Consider the following 25775-nt stretch of genomic DNA (forward strand, 5'->3'; position numbering starts at 1 on the left):
GCCCTCGGAGAATCTTTTTTTCCTCCAGTTTCTTGAAGCCCTCTGAAACAAACTGATGTAGTGTTATTAATGGGGTCTGTAGTGCTCCAGTGGAAAGCGCGTGTGTTGGAGAAGAGGGAATGAACTTGTCTAAGTGGTCAGTGAGAGGTAACAGCAGAAAGACTTTTCTCATCCCTTGCCCCCTGTGCACATAGGTAAAAAGGTTAAGTAATGACCGAGGAATTAAACACGGGTAATTTCTCGCTGTTGTGTGGAACAAGGTTTGTGTTTCTCTCCAGCCTCACTTTCAGGGGTAACCTGCGTTGCAGGAGTCCTCTGAATTTTGCTCAACTGCTGGAGGAAAAGGGAGGAAGGGCTCTTAACATCTCTATTAATAACCCTTAATAACAATAACCGGGTGATGTCTTCATGCCGGTGACTCTGTCGGGGGGTGCCTGGCAGCCCGTGTCTGTTCCCGTGTGATTGACAGGCTGCCAGCAGGATGCTGCCTCCATTGCAGGGCCGAGAGGCACAGGTGAGCTGCGAGGACAGACCGAGATCTGAAGAGGGTTCCCTAATAGGGGTGTTTGGGCTCTTTCAAGTGTCTCAGATGTACTCATTAAACACGAGGAGCTCGGGGCCGGCCTGACGGTGCTGTAAGGAAATGAAACTAGAACCCTTGATTATCCAGACAGTTCTCAACAGCCTCCTTCCAGGAGAATTCATGAGTGGCTGTGTATAAAAGGGAATAATGGTGGTGGATGGGAGAGGTAAAGAGGAAATTAGTGCGGGGTGCACTTATAAAAAGGAGCAAAGTAGGAAACAAAGCCCTGATGAGAGGGATGTGAAGACCAGAGTATCAAGGTGCAGTAATGCCTAGGAATCTCCCGTGCTGTTGAAGTAGTTATGCTCAAGAAGAAATTATGGGCACTTTTAAAGATGCCCTGGAGAAATAGGGGACAGAAGGTGAGACTCAGAGAAGAAACTCTTTTTATGAAGAGGTCATTTTACCTTTGTAAGTTTCTTTCTCCTTGATTCAAATGGGCTCCACTTGCCCACTCATCTGTAAATGTTAAAAGGGGATGCTGGACCTGCATAGGTTACAAATGGACTAAAATGGAAGCTTTTGCTAACTAAACCAATTCCTTTTGAAATCAAGCTTGAATGAGCTTGTTAATAAAAATGGGTCTGTTTTACTCCCATAAATGGCCCTTTTTATTTTCCTTTTATTTTTCTTTTTCCCAGAAGCCAGTCTGATTTTTACCATCTAAAAATCCCAGCGTTGTGGCTACTATCCAATTCTCCCCTTGATTTAAGAGGCTTTGCCATGTAGAGTTTTTCTTTGAGGGGTTTTCTTCTTTTGAGGTCTCTGGCAACGGTGGGGGTATTCATAGTTATTACTGCCTAGAGAAGGCAGGATTTCAGGATTACCCCTCCCAGAAGTCCTGGTGCATCGCAAGGAGGACACTTGCTGCCTTGTAGATATCAGCCCCTTGCTTTGCATCCCTGAAGGCCACTTGGGAAGCTGGGCCATGGCCATTGGCCTCAGGAGCAGCTGCCCACTCTTTCAGCTTGGGGTCTTAGGGCTGTGTGCCAGCCCCAGTGTGACACCAGGATTGCCCCAGTGGTGTGAGAACTGCGGATTTGGGTTTCCACTCCGGGTTTGTGAGCAAAAAGCTTCCTTGGCAAGCACGCTCTGTGGTGCCAAGAAGCAGTGGAGACTCAGTAATACTCTTATGTGGGTCTTCACAGATATCATTGAGGATGAAGGGGCAGACTGAAAAAATAACAACAATAATAATGTTTCTGACTTGATGTGTTGTGGCATCATGTCAACTTATGTCAGGGAGGTAACAGCATTTTGTATGTTTGAAGTGACATAATATAACTTGACTGATGCAACATGACTTGATATTAGGAAATAGTGGTTCACAGTGGAACTCTGGCAGGTATCTTCCCCAAACAAATGTTAGGAACTGAGAGAAGAAGGTCGAGAGGGGTGGGGGAGAGAAAGGTTGAGAGAGAAAAACTTCAAGGCTCTCATTTTAGTCAGTTTCACTGTGTAAATCACAGCAGAATTTGCTGTGGGCAAGCCAACCTACGCACCGTGCAGCGCATTTATATATTTCAAGATAATGAGAGTTAAGATATTTCTGAAATACGTAAATGTTTTGATCGCAAAGACCAGATTTCTGCTTAAAAAAGTAAACTGACATCAGGTAGCATGATTAATTCCAACAGATTGTGTTAATTGTAGTTGACTTAAATTGCTGTACAAATGTGTTGGGGGTTAGAAAACTTTTTTTTTTTTAATTGTTGGTGTGTGAAATGAGTAAGCAGATAAAGTGTTTAAAAAAAAAAATCTGTTTGCGCAGGGAGTAATCCAGCCTCTTTGACATGATGGAGCAGTAAAGGAATAAAATGTACATTGATCCAGTACTGCATATTTTTTCATGAGTGCATTATGTCTGCTAGTTTGCTCTGCTGCAGAAGTCAGCTGTGACAGACAATGGCTAACTTCATTTTTATCAAAACCTTGCCTTTCATGTAGTTACCAAATAGTGGAAGTTGAAATGTACCATATATTTTGGGGTAATTCTGTCCTTTTTTGAAGGTGGCAGGGTTGAAAAGTACACAGAAAGGATGGAACATTTTGGAGTTCACCATTTTCTGGTGGAGGCCAATAGTATATTGGAAGTGGTAAAGTGCCTCAAATCTAAAAAAGGCTGTGGCTTTGTTAGTTTTTGCGTGGATCCTTTTAACTATTAGACTTTAATCTTTGGGATAAAGTCCTCCTTCTTTCTAGCTTGTGACACTTCCTAAAAGAAAGTGATTATTTATGGTGGTTGCACTCTTACGCTAAAATACATATTCAGCACTTGCAAACTAGTATCACTAGGAAACAGGAGTTGTTGGAAGCACTGGATGAAAACAGCTCAATGTAAACCGATACATTTAACATCAAATATTCTCAAGGACTGTTAGGATTAAGTATTGTGAATGAAGGGGGAAGGAAAAGCCACTTCAGCTGGGGATAAGGAATCTAATTAAAAATCGGTATTAAGGATATATAACTTGAGCCCGCTATCATGCTCTTTAGAGTACTGTTGTATCAGTTGTAAAGGGGAGGAAGAAGTATCATTAAAGCAGAAATGAAATGTTTTCTCAGATTAAAAGACTGAGATGAGTGAAACGGTGCTGTTGATCTTGGTAGCGGAGTGTCTGATCCCACAATCCTTGTGAGAGCCAGTGGAGACAACAGATAGGAATGAGAGTTGCAGGATGTAGGATAAAAGACGTGGGCCCCCAACTTGTCATTTTATATCTGAGCATTGATGGCATTTCTGAAAAGTGGAGCAAACCTGTTAAGTGTTTGTATCGCTTCTGATTAGGTAAATTCATTTTAATATCAACCTAGTGAAAACGGAGCTGCGTTCTCCGGAGTCGTACACCCTGAAACCAATACCAACGCGTGAAAACAAACCCAAAATGTTTGCGCAGAAAATCCGTATCAAGTTTTAGGTCACCAGAGATGTGTGAAATGTAGCTGGGAGCAGCGGGGGCTGGCGTAACATCAGCTGCGGAGAGTTGAGAGCCTCTGACCTGCCCGAGCTGCTGCGGGGCGCCAGCCACAATCCGTGCTCGCAGGGAGGGAGCAGGGCCGGAGCAGGGCCGGAGCATCCCTGCGCCCCGGGCCCGCGGAGCACACGGCGGCAGCGGCGGCGCAGGTGGCCCCGCGGCCGGCGGCACCTGGGCGGGGGCCGGGCGGGCTGCAGGTGGTGCTGCTGAGCCGGGAAGCCGCGCTCCGCCAGGAAATCCCGGCAGGAGCTCCAGAGGGGGCCCTGGGAAACGCGTGCATTTATTCATCGCAAGTGTGCAAGGCTCACCAATTGAGAGGCAGAGGCAGCGCTAGTCGGGCTTAGGTATTCTAGCCTCTGCGAATGTAATTTCGGATTTAGATTCAGCTTAAATCCAAAGGGAAAACACTTTATAAGGCTGAAAGCTGTGTAGTTGCAACAGCCAGGGTTATGAGCTATCAAAGGCAATTACATTAAAATAGATTATACTGTGTAAATTGAGCCATTTAGAAGGTGAGAACCAAAGAAACAGCTCTTCTTTCTAAAACCCCCTTCTTTCTAAATTGCAGTTTTAGTTCCTTGCAATTCTGAGGCACAAAAGTAGGTGAGACTGCTTTTGTATCTGCAAAGTGCTTTATTTCTGAGTGTAATTCTAACTGAGTGCAATCTAGGTTAAAAGCTGGACAACTGGGTAATTAGAGCTCACTTGCTGCTAAAGGACGATCAGCTGTACCGTAGCTCATTTGTGTTCCCAGAGACTTGCTCTCCTCTCTCCTGAGCGGAGGCTGCTGGAGAAGAAGCATCTGTGCCCGGACTTTTCTTGATTGCGGAGATGATGGTGCTGGACAAGGAGGACGGTAGGTGGGCTGAGATTGTGTAAGCCTGTGCTCGGTGTCTTCTGTGTGCTGCTAATGTAGAAATAAATAGTTTTGAAACAGACGTGCGCTGTGCATTTCAGAGTGTTCTGCTCTGAGCTTCTGATGTTTTTCTCTTGTGTAGGTAAAAGCGTGCTTGCTCTTTATTTTTTTTTAATCTCATTTCTGACATGATCGGACAGCCAAGAAGTGTTTACTCCAGGCTCTGTTTGCTGAAGGACGTAGCAGAAACAGCTTGATTTTTTTTTTTAAATATCTATGTAGATTTTTCTTTCTGCAAGTTACTCTAATATATCCATTGTAGCCTGTTTGTTTTAACAGCTTTATTTGTAAATCTAATTTTGAGATTTTTCTTTCCCTTTCATTTGCATGCCATTTAGGTCTCTTTAATGTGCGCCTTTAATATCTATTTCTCACAGCTTTTCTTCATAGCTATAAACATAATGACAATAAGCTAATAAGCCTCTGTGGCAAAAAAAAGAAGTGTTGGTTTATTCTAAGAATTTACTCTTCTTTTAATAGCAGAAGTGGAGGTTCATTTGGGATGTAATTTCATGAATGAAGCTGAAGGAGAGCTTAACTGATTTTAGGACTTCACATATGCTTATTTTTTTAAGCTGACTAGTCCTTATCAAGGATGCTTAAGGGGAACAAATTGATGTGAGGAAGATCAGTGTTAGTTAGCAGCCTGAATGACCTGATGCTATCTTTTGCACATTGCCTGCCAGCGTGTGCAACTTAACTGCTCAGTCATCACTAGTTTCTGGGATGAAGGTGGTAAGTTCAATCACAACTTTTTAATGAGGTGGGTTTTTTTTTTTTTGCTGAGGCTGTTTTGTGGCTTAGGTCTTCCCTCACAGCTCGTGCACTGAAAGCAAGGATTAAAACTGAGGCAGAGCAGAAGGCTTCTGCAGCCATCCACATGGACTTCTATCCATGGCGCTGCCTCTTGCCAAGGACCTCCGCCTTGGTGGCACTTCGTGCATGGAAAGTGGGAACTGCATCTTAACTTTTAACAGGCATTTCTACCTGTTATCTCCTTATTTCATTCCACCTGTATAAATGGATGAAGTGGGCCATGTAATGGACTTCCCTGATCTTTTAAAATTTATTTCGGGAACCTCTTTAAAAGTGTTTAAAAAAAAGGTCGTAGGCTGTCACCATTGGAAAATAAGAGAAATTACTGAATATTTGTAAGACTGTAGACAGGAAATAGCTTTTCACTGGTAGCAAAAGAGCTTGGAGAAATTGGAAGTTGGGCATTTTGGCAGTAGCATTGATTTTACTTGAATATATATATATATACTGCTTTTTAAAATATTTATGAGAAAAATAACTTGTAATTCAAAGTCACTTACTTTCCTGTGTCGGAATCATGCTAACTGTGTTTTGTGACTAGTACTGAAAGCTGCTCAATGCTATTAAGTTGAAATTATATTATTTTTATTCCACAACCCATATCTGTCTTCTAGTATTTTACAACTGAATTAGTACTACACTGCAGAATAATTAGGAAGGCTGACTATTGAAAGACCAGAAGTCTTCTAAAGTTTCTCTTCCCTCTCTCCTTTCCTTGCCTCCCAAAAAAGGGAGTATTTTAGACCTAGCATTTTGAGGTCTTAACTCATTGTAAGTTTGATTTCTAAAATTCTCCCTGTGGCATATTCATGCATGTAGAATTTGAATCTAGTTTCTGGGATGGCATGTGAGGTTTTGTTTCATGAAGCATGTGGGACTATGAAAAAAAAATGAGAGCTTTTCACAAAGACTTGACACCTTTAAAATATGAGACCAAGCAGAAATGTGTCATTATCAGTGCCCCCTTGTATGCAGATTCAATCAGATTTGGACTAAAAGTTGACCAATGTGAGATCAAAGTCCCTGTATAAGTTGTCATGCCCTTCTGAATTTATTCCGTGCTAATTAAGTTGGCATCTCAAAACTGTGAAATAATCTTATTCGCGGGGAGAAAAAAACCCTAAATCATGGGCTTTATTTCTGTTAAGATATTGTAAGTTCCTTTGTTAACACAGTAGAACTTGAAAAAAAAAAAGAGTAGATGTGGAGCATCTGTTACACATCTTCTAGATCAGCTTTGCAGTTGACTGGCCTGTGGATAAAAGACACGCTAAGTGCTTGAGTATTGCTTATGCTGGGAAAACAAATGAAGCTAACAGGGTTTCAAAGGCTTTGAAGCAGTGTCACTCTCAGAGGTGTTCAGTTGTTTTCTTTGGCAATATAAGTTGAAGCAAGCTAGTTTACTTTATTAGAGGCATAAGGCTACTCTTGTAACCTTCCTCTGACTAAGATGAATTTGGCTGGCTGACCTTATTTCTTGCTGGACCACACGTGTTGTGCTGGGTTTGGGTTTTTGGGGGGTTTTTCTTCCCCTCTTTAGGATTCATCTCTTTTAAAGGGCGGCAGCATTTTCTGTATTTTGTTAAATCTCCCTTTTCAATTTGTGCCTCCCTACAGAACTATGTTCTGCTATGATGGAGCAATGCAAATCAAGTAGAATAGCCCAAATTAATTCTTCACATTGGCGGCAGTATGATTGCCTGCATGGAATCAATAATGCATCATAGAGGGATCAAATTTTGGAGTATAATGTGTGAATAATGCTTGACACAAAACAAAAATTCAGTCATCATAATAGCAATTAGGAAAAAGCTGCAGCTTATCCCAGCTGTAATCTCTGTTAACAATGAAGCACAGCCTGGTAATCAGCATGTATGGTATGAAATGCACTAATAGAAATCACGGCTCTTTGTTATGTGTGTGGGGGGTGAAAGTTTCCTTTTCAGCTAACTTGTGCTGTGTTAACCAGACATGGCATCCTTCAACCAAATTGTGGAGTGTGTGTGCACTTGTAAAAACACTGATCAGCTGCATGTTCATCCTGATGTTTGCATAGACAGGAGCCCCCCAAATCACGGGTCCTTTGTGTTTTTAAGCAGAACTCTGATTAAACAGATCACAAGAGTAGGCTGAGTAAAATATCCATTAAACATGTACCTTGGTTTTATATAGAAAGAGAATTTCATAGTTACTTTAAAAATTAAAAGAAAAATGTGGATACTCAGTGGTTGTGTGCATTGGGGTTGGAGAATGGGTCTAAGGTTGATGGGAGGTATTTAGGGAAATGAATATTAGGTAATTGGAAACTGGATTAGTGGCAGCAGTTGGGTTCCCTGTTGTGTGAAAGCCCATCTTGCCCCACACAGAAGGTAAAAAACCACAGCATTTGGAATTGGAAAAGCAGAGAAATGGATTGTATAATGTCAGTGACAGGACTTGTGCCACAGCACCCTGCCCGGACAGCGGGGCTGTGGGCTGGCTTCACAAGGGACTGTGCCAGCTGCCATATGGAGGTACCTATAGATAGGCAGATGGATATGGAGCGACACCTATCTCCAGCAACACAGGTCCAGGCAGTCCTGTTCTGTGGATAAAAATCATGATCCACACAAATTGTGCCACATAGCTGTTCTGCGTGCTGCTGGTGTCTTTTGTTTCCCTTCGAGCATACCTTTCTCAGGTGTGCCTGTTGAGGAGTCATGCAGAGGGAGAAAGGGAGATGGCACGGTGGCTTTTCCTCATGAGACATGGAATTTAACTTTTCTGTTGCCTAATGTTCCTGAAGCTCTCTTTTTCCTTTTTATCTCCTGTGCCACTGTATGTCGGATCCTCTCTGTGGTCCACCGATGTCTAGCTTACCATGTGTGAAGAATCCCTACACATCTTCCCAGACATCAGCTTACTCAAAAGCTGACTGATGAACGTTACCAAAGACCTTGTTTTTGCCTCTTTAGCTGAGTTACCTGTTGGTTTTTTGAGGGCTTGATCTTCACACATATGGTTTTGGTGTGGTTTTAGAGGTTTGGTCTGGCTTTAGTTCATGACACAGTGTCCTTTTGTGACTCAGAATTACAGCAACGGATTAAAATATTTGTGAAGAGGAGATAAAAAGTTGTCAAAGAAGTATTCTAAATAAAATTGGAGCACATTTGGCAGCAGAACATGAGACTTGGTTTGGCCATAAAGGACTAAAAAACCATTTGGACTGTTTCTCCAAAGCTGACCAAGTGTGGAGTTAGAGGTAGTTCTTCCTGGAGATGCCCTCTGCCCTTGAAATGGCAAATATGGAAGCACAGCAGAAACATGGGGTAGTAAAGTAATGTCCTAAACCTATTCAAGAAATGGAGGCTACTGTGGTTGGAGCACTGCTAACCTAGATATCCATTAAAAGAAATCTCATCCTATGGGAAGGAGTGAAAGGAGGTAGCAGGCCCAAGAGGAGCAGACTGCTTTGTATAGGAGTATGGCAGGCAATCAAAAAGTTCCTAGTGTTTGTTCAGACTAGATGGCTGAAGGATCTGGGTAGGATGTCATCATACTTCACCCCCAGATGCTGTTGACATGTGATAATTGCCTGGTTGACATAACAAGCGCTGAAACAGTGTAAGGACATTTTTCAGCTTGGGTAATAGGACAAAGGAAGCAGCTTGTTCTTGGAAATCAGTTTGCTCTAATTTTGGTTTAATGCAGTAGAAAGTGTACTTGATACCCTGGCAGCAGAACATAATTCGTCTTCTTTGGAGTTAGTGTTAAATTTTATTATCTTTATAAATACAATGTGAACATGTCAGCCTGTTTGTCATAGCCATTCCAAAAATGCTCTCTTATGGTAGAATCTTCGGAAAAATTCCTTTTAAGAGCAGTGCATTATTAATAAAGTAATCCATTAGGTCTGGTGATAAAGGGTCACAGCAGAGTCTGAAATACGTTTCTTAAATGGTTAAGAAATTTATCATGGTTGGAGGATTAATTGATTTCATTTGGAAGCTTTCTTAAGGTTTTCAGGCGTTGTGTTTAGAGAGGGTTTTATTCTCTTTGGAAATATGCTTGCTGCTCAAAGTTTTGCTTCGCTGTCATTAGCATGAACATTTCTGCTAAAGGCAAACTGTTCTTTAGCGTTATGACTGATTGCATCTGCGAGGAGTCCTCCTTAGGTAAAGAATATGAAAGTTTATGGCAAATAAGGTATTGTACTTGAAATCAATCAGAATAGTGGCATCAAGCATTAAGTGTTGCAGTACAAGAATAAAGAAGGCACTGCAGATGCTGCTAAATGCTGAACTATAAAACTCCAATGGGTCTATATCTTTTAAAAATTGGACAGAATTGTCATCATTTAGAATACATAGACATAGTTTTAAACCGTATAGAAATCACTGCCCCCAACTTCAATAATGTGCGTAACTGTTGCCAGGGAATGATTTATTCAGTGAATGTAGCTCCTATTCACTGAAGACTTGGGGGTGGAGGGAAGGGCGTTTTGAAATGAGAGTTATTCACTATTAGATTAACATAATTAAACCTATCTGAGAAGAATTCACCACAGCTACCGGTTTTTTAGTTCTCTGTGTGCGTGTTTTCTCTGTCCTCCAGTGGGATGACTCCCAAGCCCAAGTTTCCAAGCACGATGTGGGGTGCTATCCATGCAAACAGATGCTCAACTCTCCAGTGAATGTTCTTGCAAACTATTTTCTACTTACATTCCATATCAAAGCAGATAATGGATACTCATGCCCAAATTTAGAGGGTTTTTAAGTTTCATTGAATATTTTCGCGTTCTTTAGACCAATGTTCAGAGTTCCTTGTGTGCTAATCAAACTCTGAAAGTGTGATTTGGGCAGTGAAATTATTATTTGTCTTCCTTTTAAACAATTTATATCAACAGTTCTAGTTTCTCTTAGAGAAAAAGTGGATGATTGTTGCATATTCATGACTGAACTGCAGAGAACTTGGACCAGCATTAAACAATTAACCCTCTCGCCAACATCCATTTGAGTAGAAGCCAGGGATGTTCCTACTTGGTTTATTATGGATCTGAGATATAGAAATGTATTCCGGAGGACTGTGTTTCTAATAAATAAAAAGGCATAATGAGAATGTAACTGGGAAGGAAGACAAAAGCAGCCATGCTTTAAATTGTTAATGATGGTGCCAGTGGCTGCAGCTTTACCACAGCTGTTTAAATTGATCAGCTAGTGAAAATGTTTTGTTTTGGCATTTTCCCTGCATGTGCAACTCTTTCGAAGGGACTTCTGGAAGCTTTTCAAAGGGGAATCATGATCTTTTTTTAAACCAGGCTTAGAGCACCAGAGCTTCCAGTATTTTGGGATGCAATATTTAAGGATGCAGTTCAGTTTTTCTTTTGTAAAGTTTTTGGCTGATGAATCATTATTTCTCCTAGATATCCTTTACCACTTTTTTTCCCCTCCACAAACACTACAAATGACTCCCTACCCATAAAAGCTGAGGGAACAGCACACTTCCTAGCTGTTCTTTTTTCTTTTTTTTTTCCCCCCATCTCTATTTTACTGATGCTACAGAGTTTGATCAGAACAGCAGAAAGGGGCTATATCGATTTGCTATGCATCTTTTGGTCAAGCATCCAGTGTGAAATTGTTCTATAAAATGTACTTTTTTAGAAGGAACTCACTCCTAATTTCTTTCTTGGTTGGCTCTACCTTGCAGCTGAAGTGGGTTAAGCAACACCTCTTCATCACTTGTATCCTTTCCTTCCATTCCAGAGAAATGGGTATACCTCTCAAAAAGATGCAATCTCTTCAAGGCAGGTAGGGAGGAGAAGATTGGACTTTGTGTGTGTTCACAAGTGATGTGGTAGAGAAGAGATGTTTGGGCAGAGGACTGGCTTGAGCTGGTGAGCCTTGGTGTCTTTCCCAGAGCACCTCCTGCCTTGAGCTCATGAGCAGAGCTGCCTGGGACCTTGTGTGAAGCCTCTTCCTGGCATTCCTGGTGGCAGGTGACTCCTGGACAGGCCATGCTGTAGATAATGTTGAGCAGCCAGGTTTCTGCGTTAATGTACTTGCAGTGAGGGTGGGTACTGAACATTATTCAGGATCCATTATATATTTATCCTTATAGTCCTTTGTGGAAAATGATTTCTGTAAGTACCCTGTTACGGTTATGAAAGCCTAAATAAGCATCAGTCTCAAACCCTTTGACCTGTCTGCACAGAATGGAGATCTGTTTTGAAAAGGACTCCTTTATATCTGTTTTTACTCCATGCCCTTCCATTCATTTGCCTATACAAAGCAATAAAGGGTAAAACCAAAGTAACATAAATTGGTCTGTCTTCCTGAATCCATGTCTCGCTAATGTACCCAGATTAACTCAACTGTAAATTGTCTCCTTTGGATGTCGTGTCTTGCTAAAAGTTTCCTATATGATTCATGATTTGGATTGCTTTTAACAGCTATTGGCTAAGCAATATGGTAAATGTACAAGGTGATGCAATTGGCATTAGTGAGAGGATGCACAGGAGCATGTAATGCAGTCAATACTACATTAACTACTGATGCCCAATTACAGAAACTGGAAGAGTGGCTTTTAGGAGCATTAGGACTTGCAGAAGAGCTGAGATCACCTGCCGCTCCTTGCCTAAAAGCTTCACCCTTTACGCGCTGGGATCAAAGCAAACATTTAGTTGCTATTTTGTCATGTATAACAACGAAGGTATTCCCACCCCCCCCTTTTTTTTTTCCAAAAAGTGTCACACTGATGCTTTTAGCACATGTAAAATCCTATCTCTGTATTTCAAGACTCTACTTCCATCTCCTGGGGCAAGACTTTATTTGAATAAAAACTCTTTAACCCCTCTGCATTTATTGTTTCTCTGAAGCTTACTATTTCAGCCAGTTTTTATTTTAAAGAAATACTAAGTGATATTTAGAGTGTCCTATTTCAGTGTGCCAGAGTGGGCTCCCCATCGCTCCCCCCAGCTTCTTTCCCTTTTCTAATCTGTATGTGATTGTTTGTGACCTCAGCTGGCTCCAAGTCTCTAAAAAGTGTTTTAAAATACAACCAGATACCACATAAAACAGGATATTTGAGTGTGCAACCTTTCTGCAGTCCACATTCAGATTAAGCACACATTGTTTCCACCACTGCTTTTAAACCCATTTGCAGGAGATGGCAAAGGACCACATTATACTAAAAAACAGTGCATACTTTCAGATTGAGCTGTGTGATCACAGCTTCTAAATCTATTTTAAAAATAATGAGCAATGTCGCTGTTACATGGCAAAGCTAGCAACCCACAAAGTTCCTCTGGACTTGGAGCGAGATGGGAAATTAAGCAGCTCTAAGAACACTGAAATATTTTAATATAAAAGACAGCTGGCAGGTGGCTTATTGCTCTTGTTGCAGCATTTGTCTTTACTTCCAGCTATGATACTTGGCATATCACTGCTGCTTTTAATCCTCAAAGCATTTTGCAGTACTGAGGAATTTGTGCTCCCCAAGTGATCATCCCCCGGAACTCCGGCCTGGATATCTGGGGGATGTCCCTGGCCCCCATGAAGCCTGGGTGGGCTTTTGTGTTTTAGCTGTCCCTGCTTTGTTCCTCTCTGCTGGGCCTGGGTCCCACCTTGCCTTCTGTCCCATGCTGGGTTAGGAGGTCAGAGCTCTGCAGAAGAAGGGAGAAATAACTTCTGGATCTCCTGGGAAGGACAGAGTGCTATTGAAGCAATTGCTCTCCTTAACTGTTTTGGGGGCAGTTTTATTGATCCCCTCTCACTTGGCAATTTTAATTTTGGGGTTTTTTTCATCTTGGAGGTCCTGTCTAAGCAATTGCAAATTGTTGAAGAAAATCCTTCGCTGTCTTCCTGCCATAATTATGGGCATTGGTCACATTCCCCTCCTGCTCCTGCCGTGACTGTGAGCAAGGGGCTCATCCCCCTCTTCCATTTTCTGGGGGCAACAGAAAAAACAGGGTAAGGCTGTGCTGTAAAACATCCTGATGGTCTACAGGCATTTTCTCAGTGACCTTTTTTTTTTTTTTTTGGGTAGATGGTGCCTTAAGTTCTCAGCCGGAGTTGTGTCGCTTGTCCGTGTTGTGTTTGCTGCGGAGCCCCCGGAGCTGTGCCCCATAACAGGGCTGGTCCGGGCTGGTGGCTGCGGCCGGGGGCAGAGGAGGAGCCTGTTATTTTTAAGCCCGACTGTTGCTTTCAGGTGCCGATCGATGCTCTTTTGAACGTCTGGGGGAGGAAAGCAGAAGGTGACCTGCTGGTTTTCCCCTTGCACTAATGTGTTTAAAAGGTGGCACCAGCAGCGGGGGCGTGCGGGAACTCGGCTGAGCTGTGCCTTCAGCGCGCTTGAAACGCAGACGAGTATCCTGAGCTTGATGCACTTTCCAAGCTGTACAAACAATGTTTGAAAAGTCTGAAGTACCCAGCAGGGCGAGTCAAAACGTCCTTGAGCAACTTTGTATTTAGAGAGTGTTTTCTCTGTGCCTTTGATCAGGAGGGAACAGATGTGCCTCCTCTCATGTGTGTGTTTGTGCACACCCCCTGATGTAGGCGCATTCCCTGTCCTTGTGCAGGGCTGCAGTATTTAGGGTATGCTGTTATTCCTCTTTGTTCTTCCTTATTACTGTTGTTCTCTTGCTTTTTTGTTGTTTTCGTTTTTCCAGGGAGTCTAAGTTGGAATTTAAAGAGGTCGGACTAAACAAGGTTTTAACTTACTCTCGCTCATTTCCTTATCTCTCTTTAACTTGGATAGAGTGGAAAAAGAATATGTATATAGTAATGCTCCCTTTAAAAAAAAACCAGTATGAATATATATATAATCGATTCCTTGACTAGTTTTTTGGAGGGGCAGGTTTTGAGCATTTGGTCTAAGTGGGCTGCTCAGTGAAATTTGTACATTCATAAAATAGCTGATTGAAAAGCAATATTTCAGATAAATACAAGCCAGCGATCTATCAGCAGTTGTAATAAAAGCTGGGCTTCAGGCTGTGATTTTATTTTGAAATAATAAGAATTGCTTTATTCTTTTTACTTGAGTTACCATGGTAATTCTGTCGTGTAGCAGTGTTATATTGATTTAGAAAGTGGACAGTAATATTTCTTTTGTGTTATTCTGTTTCTAGGGGTTGATTTCTAATTTCCACTTGGAGATTACTTTTATAAATTTCTTAAGTCCTTCCACTTTTTTCTCTAGCAGTGTAATTTTCCTCTCACACATTGCTATTTTCTGAGCTTATTGGTTTGCTCTTATTTTAAATTAAACTTGCTGGTTTCAAATATTGAAATGACATCTTTGTCTGTGTCTGTACTTTGGTTTAGCAAAATATTACAGTCTGCTGTTTTATGCTTAATAATTTAAGGGAAGCTTTATGTCTGCCATCAGTGGTTGTTGGTAACTCATGACTAAACCAACACAGAGCTCAAACCTCTGACATTTTAATACCATGTAATGGTGCTTCCACCCTGCACACTGTTTGGGTTTTTCTTTAATCTGCCTTGTGTGTGTGTCCTAAAAAGAATGCCAATTAAATTCTGAAGAGATCAGGAGGAGCTTTTGGGTGGAGCTGGGTCTTGGCCACTTTAGGTCTCTGTCACTCTTGAAAGAACCACTGGTTTTATCTATGGCACAGGTACCATTCCTGACCACTCATATTTCTCTTGCAATTAAGAAGCTTCAAGTTTTCTAGAGGCAGAGTTTTGACTTCCAGAAGTGCTTGTACACATTCAGTGACTGGGGAAAAAGTAACAAACTGCTTTAGCTCTGTACAGGATTGTTAGATAAGATTTTCCCAACCATTCTGGTGCTGTGCAACCTTAGCTACAGAGCACTGCTCTTGGATTGCTGCTGCTTTAAGAAATGTCAGTCTATAGCAGTCTGTGGCTGTTCCTTGTGGCTTCTCTTTCAGTTTTTGTGAATGAGAAATAATGCTTCTATTCTGAACCTGGGAGAAGAAGGGAAATGAATCTCAGGCATCACTGTCTTCAGAAGCAATGTTTTAGATCCTGAAACCAAAGCCATAAATTCTGCTTTCCAACAGGAGGCATTCAGATGAACTTTTAGTATAGAGGGTGGGATACCTACTTTGTGAGAACTAAGGACAGGTTTCCTGATGGTATAAAACCACTGGTAGGTTTTGTGGTGCAGGTATCTGGTGGGAGTGGGATTGAAGCCATGTGCTGTTTCCCCTTGGTTTCATTCCTGCACGAAGCTCACAACAATAAGAAAAGGAGCCCAGGAGCCCCAGCTGATCTCTTTGAGGATCACTGGAACATCTACAAGTAGGAATTACCCCTAGCTGGAAAGGGCAGAAGAGGAGGAAAAGGGTGGCTTGGACAGATGGTGATTGACCTCAAAAGGACTGAGGTGTGAAGTCGGTGGTAAAAGGCAAATGCAATCCTGGAATGAATTGAACAAGAAATTGCTAATAATGATTCCTGTTAATAATGCTGGAGAGAGGCACTGGTAGACCTTGTCTGCTATGGGTAACTTGTAGATCCCTGAAGCTAAGGGACAGTAAATCCATGTGGAAGTAGGGGCAGAGAGGATGCTCACGAGGAGCAATCTGTGCTTCAACTCGTCTGCCTTTGCACAATGAAGGCTGACTGGTCTGGACAAGCACTCTGGGAGGAGAAACACCAGGGACAAAGGAAAAGTGGACTTTTTACCCCATTAGAACAAGTAGTTGGAAATGGCTAAGAATGTTTCTAGGCTAGCAATTTAAAAGCTGCTGGGCTTCTGGTCTCTTAGATCTGCTTTCCTCAGAGGTAGTGGGGGCGTGAAGCTGACTTGCTTGGGTTCGAGAAAGGGATGGAGCAATAGCCTCTGGCTGCAGGAGCTGGACTCACTAGTCCTTCCCATCAGTCCATGTTGAGGCATTTATGTCACAGCCTGTGAAGCTCTGTCAATGTTTCCATAAAACCCCTGTATTTTCATGAACATTCATTTATGGCCAAAGTCTGCACGTAAGATCCTGCCTGAGGTTACCTTTTTCTTCCCTATTAAAATTTTATAAACCTGTCACTTGGCTGGGAATTTTAGTTTTCTGTGAAAGTGAAATAGAAGGGGGGCCCTGATGGGGAAGCATGGAGGTTATAGTGTCATTTTCTTCCTCAGTGCTCCCTTTAAAAATAAATAAATAAGTAAGTAAAAAGGCACAAGCTACAATCTTACGGGTGAACTCCTTGATGAGAATGGCAAAAGCCATGTCTGCAGGTTCTGAACTTCTTTTCAGTGATGTGATTTGGTTTGATCTGAGTGTGAAAACGCATAAGCAGCTGCTGCTCCCAGAAGTCTCCCCTAGCTTTTCTGTGTGCAGGTGTTGCTGTGCTGCTCAGCTTGAGAGCAGTGATCCACAAACTTTAAACCCTTCAAATGGGTCCTGACCTGTGAGGCTGTAATGGCCCTCGGAGCCTTTATGGCCCATCAGATGATGTCTGTTACACATTAGTCTGTAATAGTTCCAGAATAAATAACTTTTTTTTTTTTTAAATCAGTAATTATATCTCTCCACAATGGAGTGCAGTGGCTCCTCATGCTCAAACACAGTTTTAAAGTAATGCAACAAGAGACTGTTTAATGTCTCTGACAGTCTCAGTGCTGAGCACAGGTCCTCTGTTTTCTTTCTTCAGCATTTTCTTTCTCGTTCCTTACTCGTATTGCAGCAAATCCGTGCTACCAGCAGCTGGCATCTCACTCCAGATTCTCTGTGATGTGGTAAACAAATACCTCATATTATGGGTCTTCTCAAAATAATGATCTTGTCTTTCCCCATCACAGTTGCTTTTCAGGAAGAGCTGATAATTTGCAATCTTCTTAGTAGGGCTTTATGCTCAAGAGACTAACCTTGCTATGGTGGGAAAAAGGACCAGCTGATTTAATGGACTTTTTTTAATAATCATTGCATTCTGTATCTGATCTTTTTGTGGGCTACAGTGCTGCCTGCATCCTAAGTTGGGATTTGGGTTCACTACCCCCTACCTAAAACGTATTTTCTTTCCCTATGGTTCGTTCAATTATAACTCTAGGATATATCTTCTGGGACTGAGTAATTGGCTAGGTCAGAAGTAATCTTTATTTTCACTAGAGAGATGTTTACAAACTGATGCTGTAGTATCTCTTTAAAACCCACTGAGAATCTGATTAAAGGCCTGAGGATCTTCTGCAAAGATTGCCTGCTCCCAGTTGACTTGAAAGGGTCAGCATGCTGTCACAGTTTCGAGGACTAAGAATTAACTTAAGGCTGATTCAAATGCTACTCTCTGTGTACAGCATTGATTGGACTGCTTTCAGATGGCAAGAGGTAACTTTATCCTGCAGCATGTGTGAACTCCATTTAGTTAAATAGGGAAGCTGAATGAATATGCTTGCTTGTGGCAAGGGAGCTCAAAGGTGAACACGTTCTACCCCTTCTGCCCTGAATTAAATACTTTGGGGAGGATGGGAGAGAAACATAATTCTTGTGGTAACATGCTTGGGATACTGACTGCTGCAGCTGTTCTTCCTCAAGTGCAGCTCCTAAGTATCACAAAATCTTCCCTTCCCTTCCCCTATGCACAGTCTACCCCGTGGGCTTGATCATAATGAGATGGGATTGCTTGTAGTGGAAATGGCAGCAGAGTGCTCTTTTGAATGGGAAAATTGAACCCCAGACCAAATAAAATTAGCTTGGTGCAGCATTATCACTGCTCCTTTTTCAGGGATTGAATATTTTTAACCTGGTTTCTTGTGAGCATCAGTGTTCAAAGGCATCATGAATTAATGTGGGAATGACATTAATGGTGCTGACTCACACAAGGCTGTGGGGTTTGTGGTGTCACACTTGCAGTTGCTAGCATTGGAGTAGCTTTTAAAAAGGCCCTGCTGAATGCAGCTGCCTCACACAGAGATGGGCTCAGTGGGAAGCAATGCCAGGCTGCAGACTGGTGTATTCCTGCTCCATCAGGGTCTGGACCAAAGCAGGCACTGCTGCTGCTCCTGCTGCAGCCAAGGCTGTGATGTGGGAGTTCTGCTGAGTACCTTATGGAAAGAAAATGGGCTGGGCTGTGCTCCTGACTTCCTGTCAGCCTGCTCACCAAGCCAGTGGCTCCTCAGAATGATGGAGCATCCCCAGGGAAGGTGCCCCACCAGCATTAAAACTTCAGCCAGGACACAGGGGCCAGCTAGTGTAAGTCAGCCAGCATCTTGTTGAAGGTGGGGATTCCTGATTTCCTGCCTCCTGGGATGCCTGGTATACTGAAGACCTTCCTGGTGACAATCACAGCACTGAGACCCTTCTTGGGGTTTGATAGAGACATCAGTGCTGTTCCCAACTGAACAATCCCAAGAGTTTGGTGCATGTGTGTTAAAGAGATCACATTTCCCTGAGCAATTTCTTAGGGATTCTTCTGGGTTGTCTTGGGGTGAGTGCAATGTGACTGTAAGCCAATATCGCAGGCTAAACTAAAACCTTGGTGTTTCTTGGGTTTTTGGGGTTTTTTTTTTCTTTTTTTGTCTTGCAACTGTTGTAACAACTCCAGGAAGAGGAGATGCTGGAAATGCTGACAGGCTCTGAGTTAGAGCAAGCAGAGAGGCCGTGCTGCAGTAATGTACTGCTCAGCTTTAATTGTGCCCAGTGCAATTTCTGTGTTCCCCGTGGGCACTTGGCCATGCTTGCATCCAGAGCTGCAATTTGCCAGTGGTCACTCTCAGAAGAAAAATATGTGTTGGCAGGATCCTCAGCAAGCTGATGGCTACTGCTGCACCAGCCAAGGTGGAGGAAAAGAGAATGATTTTGATGTCTCCTGAAGGTGACCAGCTATGAAGTCAGACAGTTTCCATCTGCAAGACTGGAGAAATGACACCAGAGATTGACAGTCATGTCCTCACTTCACACGTGCTCCCAGGCTGGAGGGGCCGCTGCCTTGTGGTCACAGCTGTAGTTCAGTTGTGGCGTGTTTCACTGTACACAACTGAACCCATTTTCTGTACAGTAAACAAAGTTCTGATTGCCTCTTGAGACAAATATTTTCACCTCTTTTGCCACTGTAAACTTATTACCGAATTAAACACCACACGAAGGAGCTGTGGACATGCTGCAGTAGCCCCCGTGCTGCACTTGATGGATACTCAGTGTTTGCTGCTGCTTCCTTTCATCCTTTTTTCTGCTCAGGTTGGTTGGCTCCTGCCTCATCACTGCGTAAGATCCAAGTGTCTTAGTCTCAAATGATGACTTGTTTCCCACCCTACTCCTACCCCAAACAGGTAGATAAAAATTTGAGCTCGCCAAATCCCGAACTGTACTTAGGGTTTCTCAGTGTGTGCTGTTCTCATTCAGCTTGTGGGCTTGCAGCACTGACTCTCCAAAGAATGCTCCTTCATGATGCTTAGTCAAAGAAAGCAAACATTTATTTCTTGGTCTTGGCTCAAGTTTCTATCAGATCTGCAGAACAAGTCAGTTGTGAAGATGATTACTCTGTCCCTTCTACAAGGGAGGGTCATGAGAGTTGTTACAATACCAGCTGTGAACAGTGTGACAAGTCTCATTCTGTTTCAATTAAATGAATACACTTGAAATGGTATTAACCTAGTTAAAATTTTGCTTATCAAAGCAAGATCTGTAAAGCAAGCCAGGTAAGTGCCTATTACTTGTGTTTGAAGTTGTATGAGAATGCAGGAGGAGGAGTTGATTTTGAACTTTCCTCACGCTGCATATCACGATCAAGCGCTTGAGGCAACTTTAACATCTGAATGATTTCGTCATTTAAGTGTTGATAGCAGGGCTGTATTTACTCAGCATTTCCCTGCCAGCTCTCAGAGCACTCCTTCCACTTAAGTGTTTACCCTTGAGTTCAGGAAAGATGCCTACCCAGTGAAGGAAATGTTTTGCACATCCTGTGGATGCTGATTAGTAGGATTTTCATGAAATAGATGCTGAAAATGCTTTCTATTTACTGGAAGAAATCACTAAGACATCATGTAGGAAGAAAAACCCAAAAGGACTTGATCCTGTTTGTGTTTTTATTTTCTTGGTACTTTGCTGTGTAGATCTGTGTATGCCTAGAGAAGAGTAAGAAATAGCCTCTAAGTTAGAATGCTTGAATTAGGCATCAAGAAGAAGTTTGAGAAGTGCAATGAGAGTACAGTAACTTCCACAAAATAGCAGCATTTTGGTAATCCTTGGTGGAATGAAATTCTGGGTTCCACATCTCAGGTGTGAATGCTACATGGTGAATTGCAAAAAAGCCATGTAAGTTCATGTGGTTCTTTCTGCAGTGCCAGACCCACGGACAGATCAGCATGGGTGCTGGCTGTCAGTCTGTTTCCAGTTTACTTTGGGAGTAAGATTTTGTGTTCTACTGCATCAAATGCTAATCTGGCTGTGCTTTTTGTATCACTTATGCAATTTAATATGACATCCTCACCTCCCCCCTTGCTTGATTTACTCTGCAATATACAATGTATTATGATAAGGTGCTTTTCCTCTAAAATAGGGAAAACCAATTTGGGAACAATGCACAAACCAAATAAGGCACATGCTGATATTTTATAAATATTAGCAAAGAGATATGCAACAAAGCACATTTCCAGTATCTTTGGAAATGTGGAAGTAAACTGGATCTCTTTGTTTTGGAGGAGGTAAGTGTAGTCACCAAGGAGAAAGGCATGCATGCATGAGTTTAAACCAGGCATGCTGGGGGTTTTGTGGTTTCTGGTACTACTGGCTCCAAGTCAGAAGAACTGCTGCAGGGGGGATGTGGAACCTGCCATTTTTAGAATATACACAGAAGAATATTTCTAACTACTTAAGTAAGGGTTTGTCAACATTTGGTCTTTATTTGACATGGTGACTGATCAACTCATATTAAGTCTTTTCAGGAGTCCCATGGGGTTTGGCTGGTTTTGCTCAGGGTGCCTCACAGGAGCCAGATCCAGCAGGAGAACTGGCAGGTGGTGAGTGTAGCATTTCTCCTCTTTGTGCCACAGTCTGGGCAGAGGGCTCAAAAGGGTGGTTTTGTGTCCAGTTCTGCTGTGGGCTAGCAGAGTTCTCAGTGCCTCCAGCTTTGTGGCTGTCCTGTGGGAAGCAGTACAGAGGGAGCTGGTGGTGCTGCTGGCACAGGGCTGGGAAGCAGAAGCCAGCCCCTGTTTGAAGCTGGAGACAGCTGAAGGTACTCCATGGGCAGCCCCCAGCCATGGCCAGGGTGTCCCTTACCCTCACCAGCTCTGCCCCAGCTGAGGTGCCTGGCTGGAGGCTGTGTCTTGCTCCTGCCTGATAGTGCGTGGCTGAAGGGGATAGTGTGATGTGTGTGGAACAAAGAGAGGAAGTGCAGAGACCTTCCCAAGAGCTGTGGCTGAGCCTGTTTGTCCCGGTGCTGGCTGTGGTGCAAACCTGGAGGTGCAGCCATTTGCCTTCTGCATCTGAGGAACTCTTTCTGCTTTATACCTTCATCTTCACAGCTTTGCTCAGACATCTGAATGGCTCTGTACTCATCCTGCCTCTTCAAAAGATAGAAATCTTCATTTCTCCCTCCATTTCTGAAAAGCTGAGATTCTTGAGTCCTTGAATCATTTCACTTGCCCTCTGCTATGCTGCCTTTGCTGCATCCCTTTTATATAATCACCGCAGCTCACAGTATTCTGTAATACAGCCCCAGTCCTCTCTCTAATAGACTGCTATGATGTCCATGACTTACATCCCTGAATTTTCATTACTGCTACAAAGACTTTTATACACTTTAAAAGGGAACAGATGGATTCTTCCCTATTTTGGAAGAGATCATTCGTGCCTGTCCACCTTCTCAAGTTCACCTATTTTCATTACTTTAACTTAAAATGATTTGTGGAGCCTTCTGAGCTCTCAAAATTAAACTGGAGCCTGAATAAAATTTGAACCTAGATTTCCCTCATCTAACCTAAGGTAGATGATAGCTTCAAGGGAGGACCTAGAGAATAGTTCATTTTGGTTATAGTTCAAAACAGTAGTCAGTCTGTTCTTTCCCACTGAGCTCTTTGAGTTGTTCCAAGGAAGCTCACAAAGAGCCTTTCTGAGATTGAAGTGGGAACAAAGTGCTAATTGTTAAATTATCTTTTATCCCCCCAAAACCTAAGGAAAATCATCTGAAGGATGTTAGTTGCATACAGAGTATTTCTGTCTCCATCCAGTGCTAAGTAGTCTGTTTTAGAAAACCTTTGTTTTGTTCTTTGCAGCTCTCAATAGGCTTTTGCTCTCAAACAATATGGACTCTAGCAGGTGGCATTTTTGGCAAATGACCTCTTCTCAATACCAGGACGTTCAGATGTTGGCCCTTCTCATCTTTTTCAGAACTGTTAAAATAGGAGCTGAAGGGCAAACACGCTGCTAATAGGGTGAAGATGCACTAAGATCTTGGACTGGAAGAAAATCAAAATATTGGTTTCCAAGGAATTGGGTTGCTGGTGAGGAGTGTGGTGTGATAGCTGGGTGTAGGAGCTGGCAGCACTTCCCTCTCGAAAGGAATGACGCAAACTTACAAGAGCAGGTCCTGTGCTGTGGCAGAGGTTAATTATACGAGTGGTTCTGCGACTCGCGGCTTTTCCTTCTGTGCTCTGCTCACATTTGCCTTTCTGAAGTGAACCGCAGTAATGTGCACAATTCATGTGTCTCTGTCTGATTTTGGTTAATTGTAGTAGTAATTACTAATTTCCAACCCTTGACCTGCTTTTTTAATCGCATTTTTTAAACGATCTTTTGGAATTCGGTGTTTGGTTTTTAATTTAGATAAATTGTGCTAAAATGTTCTTGAGAGAGCTGCACGCTGAGGTCAAAAGCTTTATCTGCACCATGCCCATGTTCTCTAACCTATTTTAATAATCACAGCTGCTTTCTTTAATGGGTAGCTTTTGTTGAACTATGCTAAATCTGTCCTGTTTAGACCAGGCTGCTGAGGAAGCAGTAAAACAGAGTGCTGTGGAGTGGCCCTGAGGCTTCATGGGTTGGGGGGTTCTAGGGCTGGGTTTCCCTTTTCCTCCCTCCTTGCTTCCCTCGCAGCCCCCCAGCTCCTATAACCTGAAGCCTTTCCCTCCCCTTTTCCCCACAGCTAAGAGGGAAATGCCCTCTGCTGCCACTGTCCCTGGGCTGTGGGACTGCCTCTGGGATGACTGGCCACATCCACCTCCCCTCTGGACACTGCCAGGGGAGGTGGCCCTTCATCCCACAGATGAGTGATGGTCATCATGACCAGCAAGGGCTGGTTGTCAGCCACCTCGTGGGAGAGCTCTCTAAGCTTTTAGGCAGGCCATGTCTTTATCCTCTGCTCTGCCCAGGCATAGAAGTGGGTGTATCTACAGGTGGAGGCATGGTTTGCTCTGGCTGTTTGTGGTGAATTGTACGAGGTTTCATGCAGAATGGTTGCCCCACCTTTCTCCTGTCCCCTCTTTATGCTTCGGATGGGGAATGTTTAACCCGGTGCGACGCTTTCAAACTTGGAAACGGGTATTAAAGAGCAATTAGCTGGCCAACCTCCCTGGATAAAACAGAGAAACCTTGCCAAAGATCTTCTTGTCTTTAAACATTTGTACAAATCTCTTGTCAAATATAGAAGTAATTGCCTTCGCCCCCTTTCTTTCTGCTCTCTCCTCAACCACTTTCAGTCCTGCATCTGGTTTAATATAATGGGTGTTTGCATGAATGGCTTAGTTAGCCAGAATGGTAATAAAACACTTTAAATTTATTGTGACATTTGGATTTAATTAAAAAGTACACACTTAGAAAAGTAAAACATAATGTGTAGAAGGAGTCAGGAAGATTTTTCTCCTTTTCTTCCAAAAAGCTAATTAGAGTTGTATTTTAAATTGTTTATGTGCTGCTAATCATTGTAATAAATCATTTATACTGAGAAAGACACACTCTAATGTGCTTGTGTAACTGTTTATGCTCTCAAGTTTCTATCATGAACAAATTGATCTGGAAGTGAATTTATTAACCACTGGGGAAGAAATCATTAGTGCCTTCTCTAAATATTCCCCAGGTACACTTTTATTATAGTAGTTTACTGTTTTAACTAAAAGTAACGTTACAGGGCCTTGGTTTAATTATGATGCAAATTGACGTTCCATCATTTAGAAGGAGGAGAAACTGCCTTTTGCTGGTAAGATACATCTACGTTATATCTGCCAGAGCACCTCACAGTTTACAAAGGGGTTTTTTTCAGGAAAAAAGTTGTAAACTGGTGTGGGGACTTTATGGAAGTTTTAAAATACTCCAGAAAGTTTAATCTCTTTAATCTACCTGCCCTTTGATAAAGGACCCTAGGATAAGGTAGGTGTAGCCTGTTATGTTATATCTTTTGCAGCTGGCAGCGCATTTACACTTGGAAAGCACTTGGTGCTTTTTTTCACAGTGCTGGAGAGCGCTTGAAATCTTTTGGAAATAATCGGCGTTGCTGGTTCCCCGTCACCGGCAGAGGCACCGATGGATGCAGAGATTGTCACACATAAAACAGTGGCAGAACTGCAGTTATAATCTGAGATTTTTCTGGTTCCCAGTGCTTATTCCAAACTGGGAGCTGCTGGCATTCCAGCTCTTCCCAAGGGTTTTTAGGGTGGGCTTGTCCTGTGAGTCCGGAGGTGGTGGCGGAGCGCACAAATCCCCAGTGCCCTGGGCTGAGGGACAGCTCCCATACTTGGAGGCACTGCTGAATTAGTTTTCAACACTTGTACTTCCCCCTGGTAGTAAATTGCATTTCCCACCCCGCCCAAGAAACCAAAACTGGGCATTGAAAGCTCCAGTTAATGGCAGTAGGTTTTGTGGGTGCTTTTTAAATTTAGCTGCTATTACTTGAGTACTGAATTATTTACAGATCTAACATCAGGCTGTTGGGTGGGAATACCCACAACATGTAGATTTATATAGTTGAATTGGTGGTTAGGCAGTTTTATTTGAAGTCCTCTGGAACTTGATGGGAAGATTTAATTTTCTATGGGGTATTCCTAATTTTAAATACAATAACAACAAAATATCAAAGAATGCCCGCAACCAACCTACCGAACAACAAAACCAACCAGTGCTCAAGTTTTTGGTAAAGCAAACAGTCTGCAGCTCTTTCCAGCAGAGAAAGGAGAGTGAACATGAGTAAAAATGTTTTTCTAGATACATACATTATTTGGAGGTGACTGACTACATTTGATGGTAGATGTACGTGTGCTCACACATCACAAAGATGGCCTGTTGCCTCGGGGAGTTGGGCAGTGTAATGCCTTGGGCCTTAAGTACCTGCACTTTTATTTGTACTGTTTTGGCTTTTTTAAAAAATATGATCCTCTCCTTCTCGTGGTTAATGTTGTCTTTTTCTCCTTAGCCCTAGGGAGGCTCACAAGTGACAAACGTTTGTGTGTCAGTCCTGGCCATGTGTGTGCTGTGCCACCAGCAACCTGTGGGGGTGTCTGTGTATGTGGGAAGAATTTATTGGTGCTTCAGTTACAACATGTCACTGAAGTGGCTTTTTATTTCTAGATTTTCCCCAAGACAAGTTATTTTTTCTTACAAGATGAA

The 25775-nt window shown here is 42.6% G+C and overlaps 1 protein-coding gene across 5 annotated transcripts in view; it reads left to right on the forward strand.

Moving 5' to 3' along the window:
• The window catches only part of LMO1 (LIM domain only 1), a 73767-nt gene that overhangs the window by 15199 nt on the left and 32793 nt on the right, over nt 1–25775 (forward strand). For 2 of the 5 annotated variants that reach the window (XM_077179842.1, XM_054634833.2), the window contains exon 2: nt 4313–4414. The exons of 2 other annotated variants lie outside the window; for them this stretch is intronic. In XM_077179842.1, coding sequence (XP_077035957.1) covers nt 4390–4414 — 25 coding nt within the window. In that variant the 5' untranslated portion in view covers nt 4313–4389. Of the gene's footprint in view, nt 1–3725; nt 3903–4312; nt 4415–25775 lie in introns of those variants that run through there. One more of the 5 variants, XM_077179843.1, reaches the window with a different exon arrangement.

The sequence above is a fragment of the Agelaius phoeniceus genome, chromosome 6 (assembly GCF_051311805.1).
Source record: "Agelaius phoeniceus isolate bAgePho1 chromosome 6, bAgePho1.hap1, whole genome shotgun sequence".
Classification (NCBI taxonomy): domain Eukaryota; kingdom Metazoa; phylum Chordata; class Aves; order Passeriformes; family Icteridae; genus Agelaius; species Agelaius phoeniceus.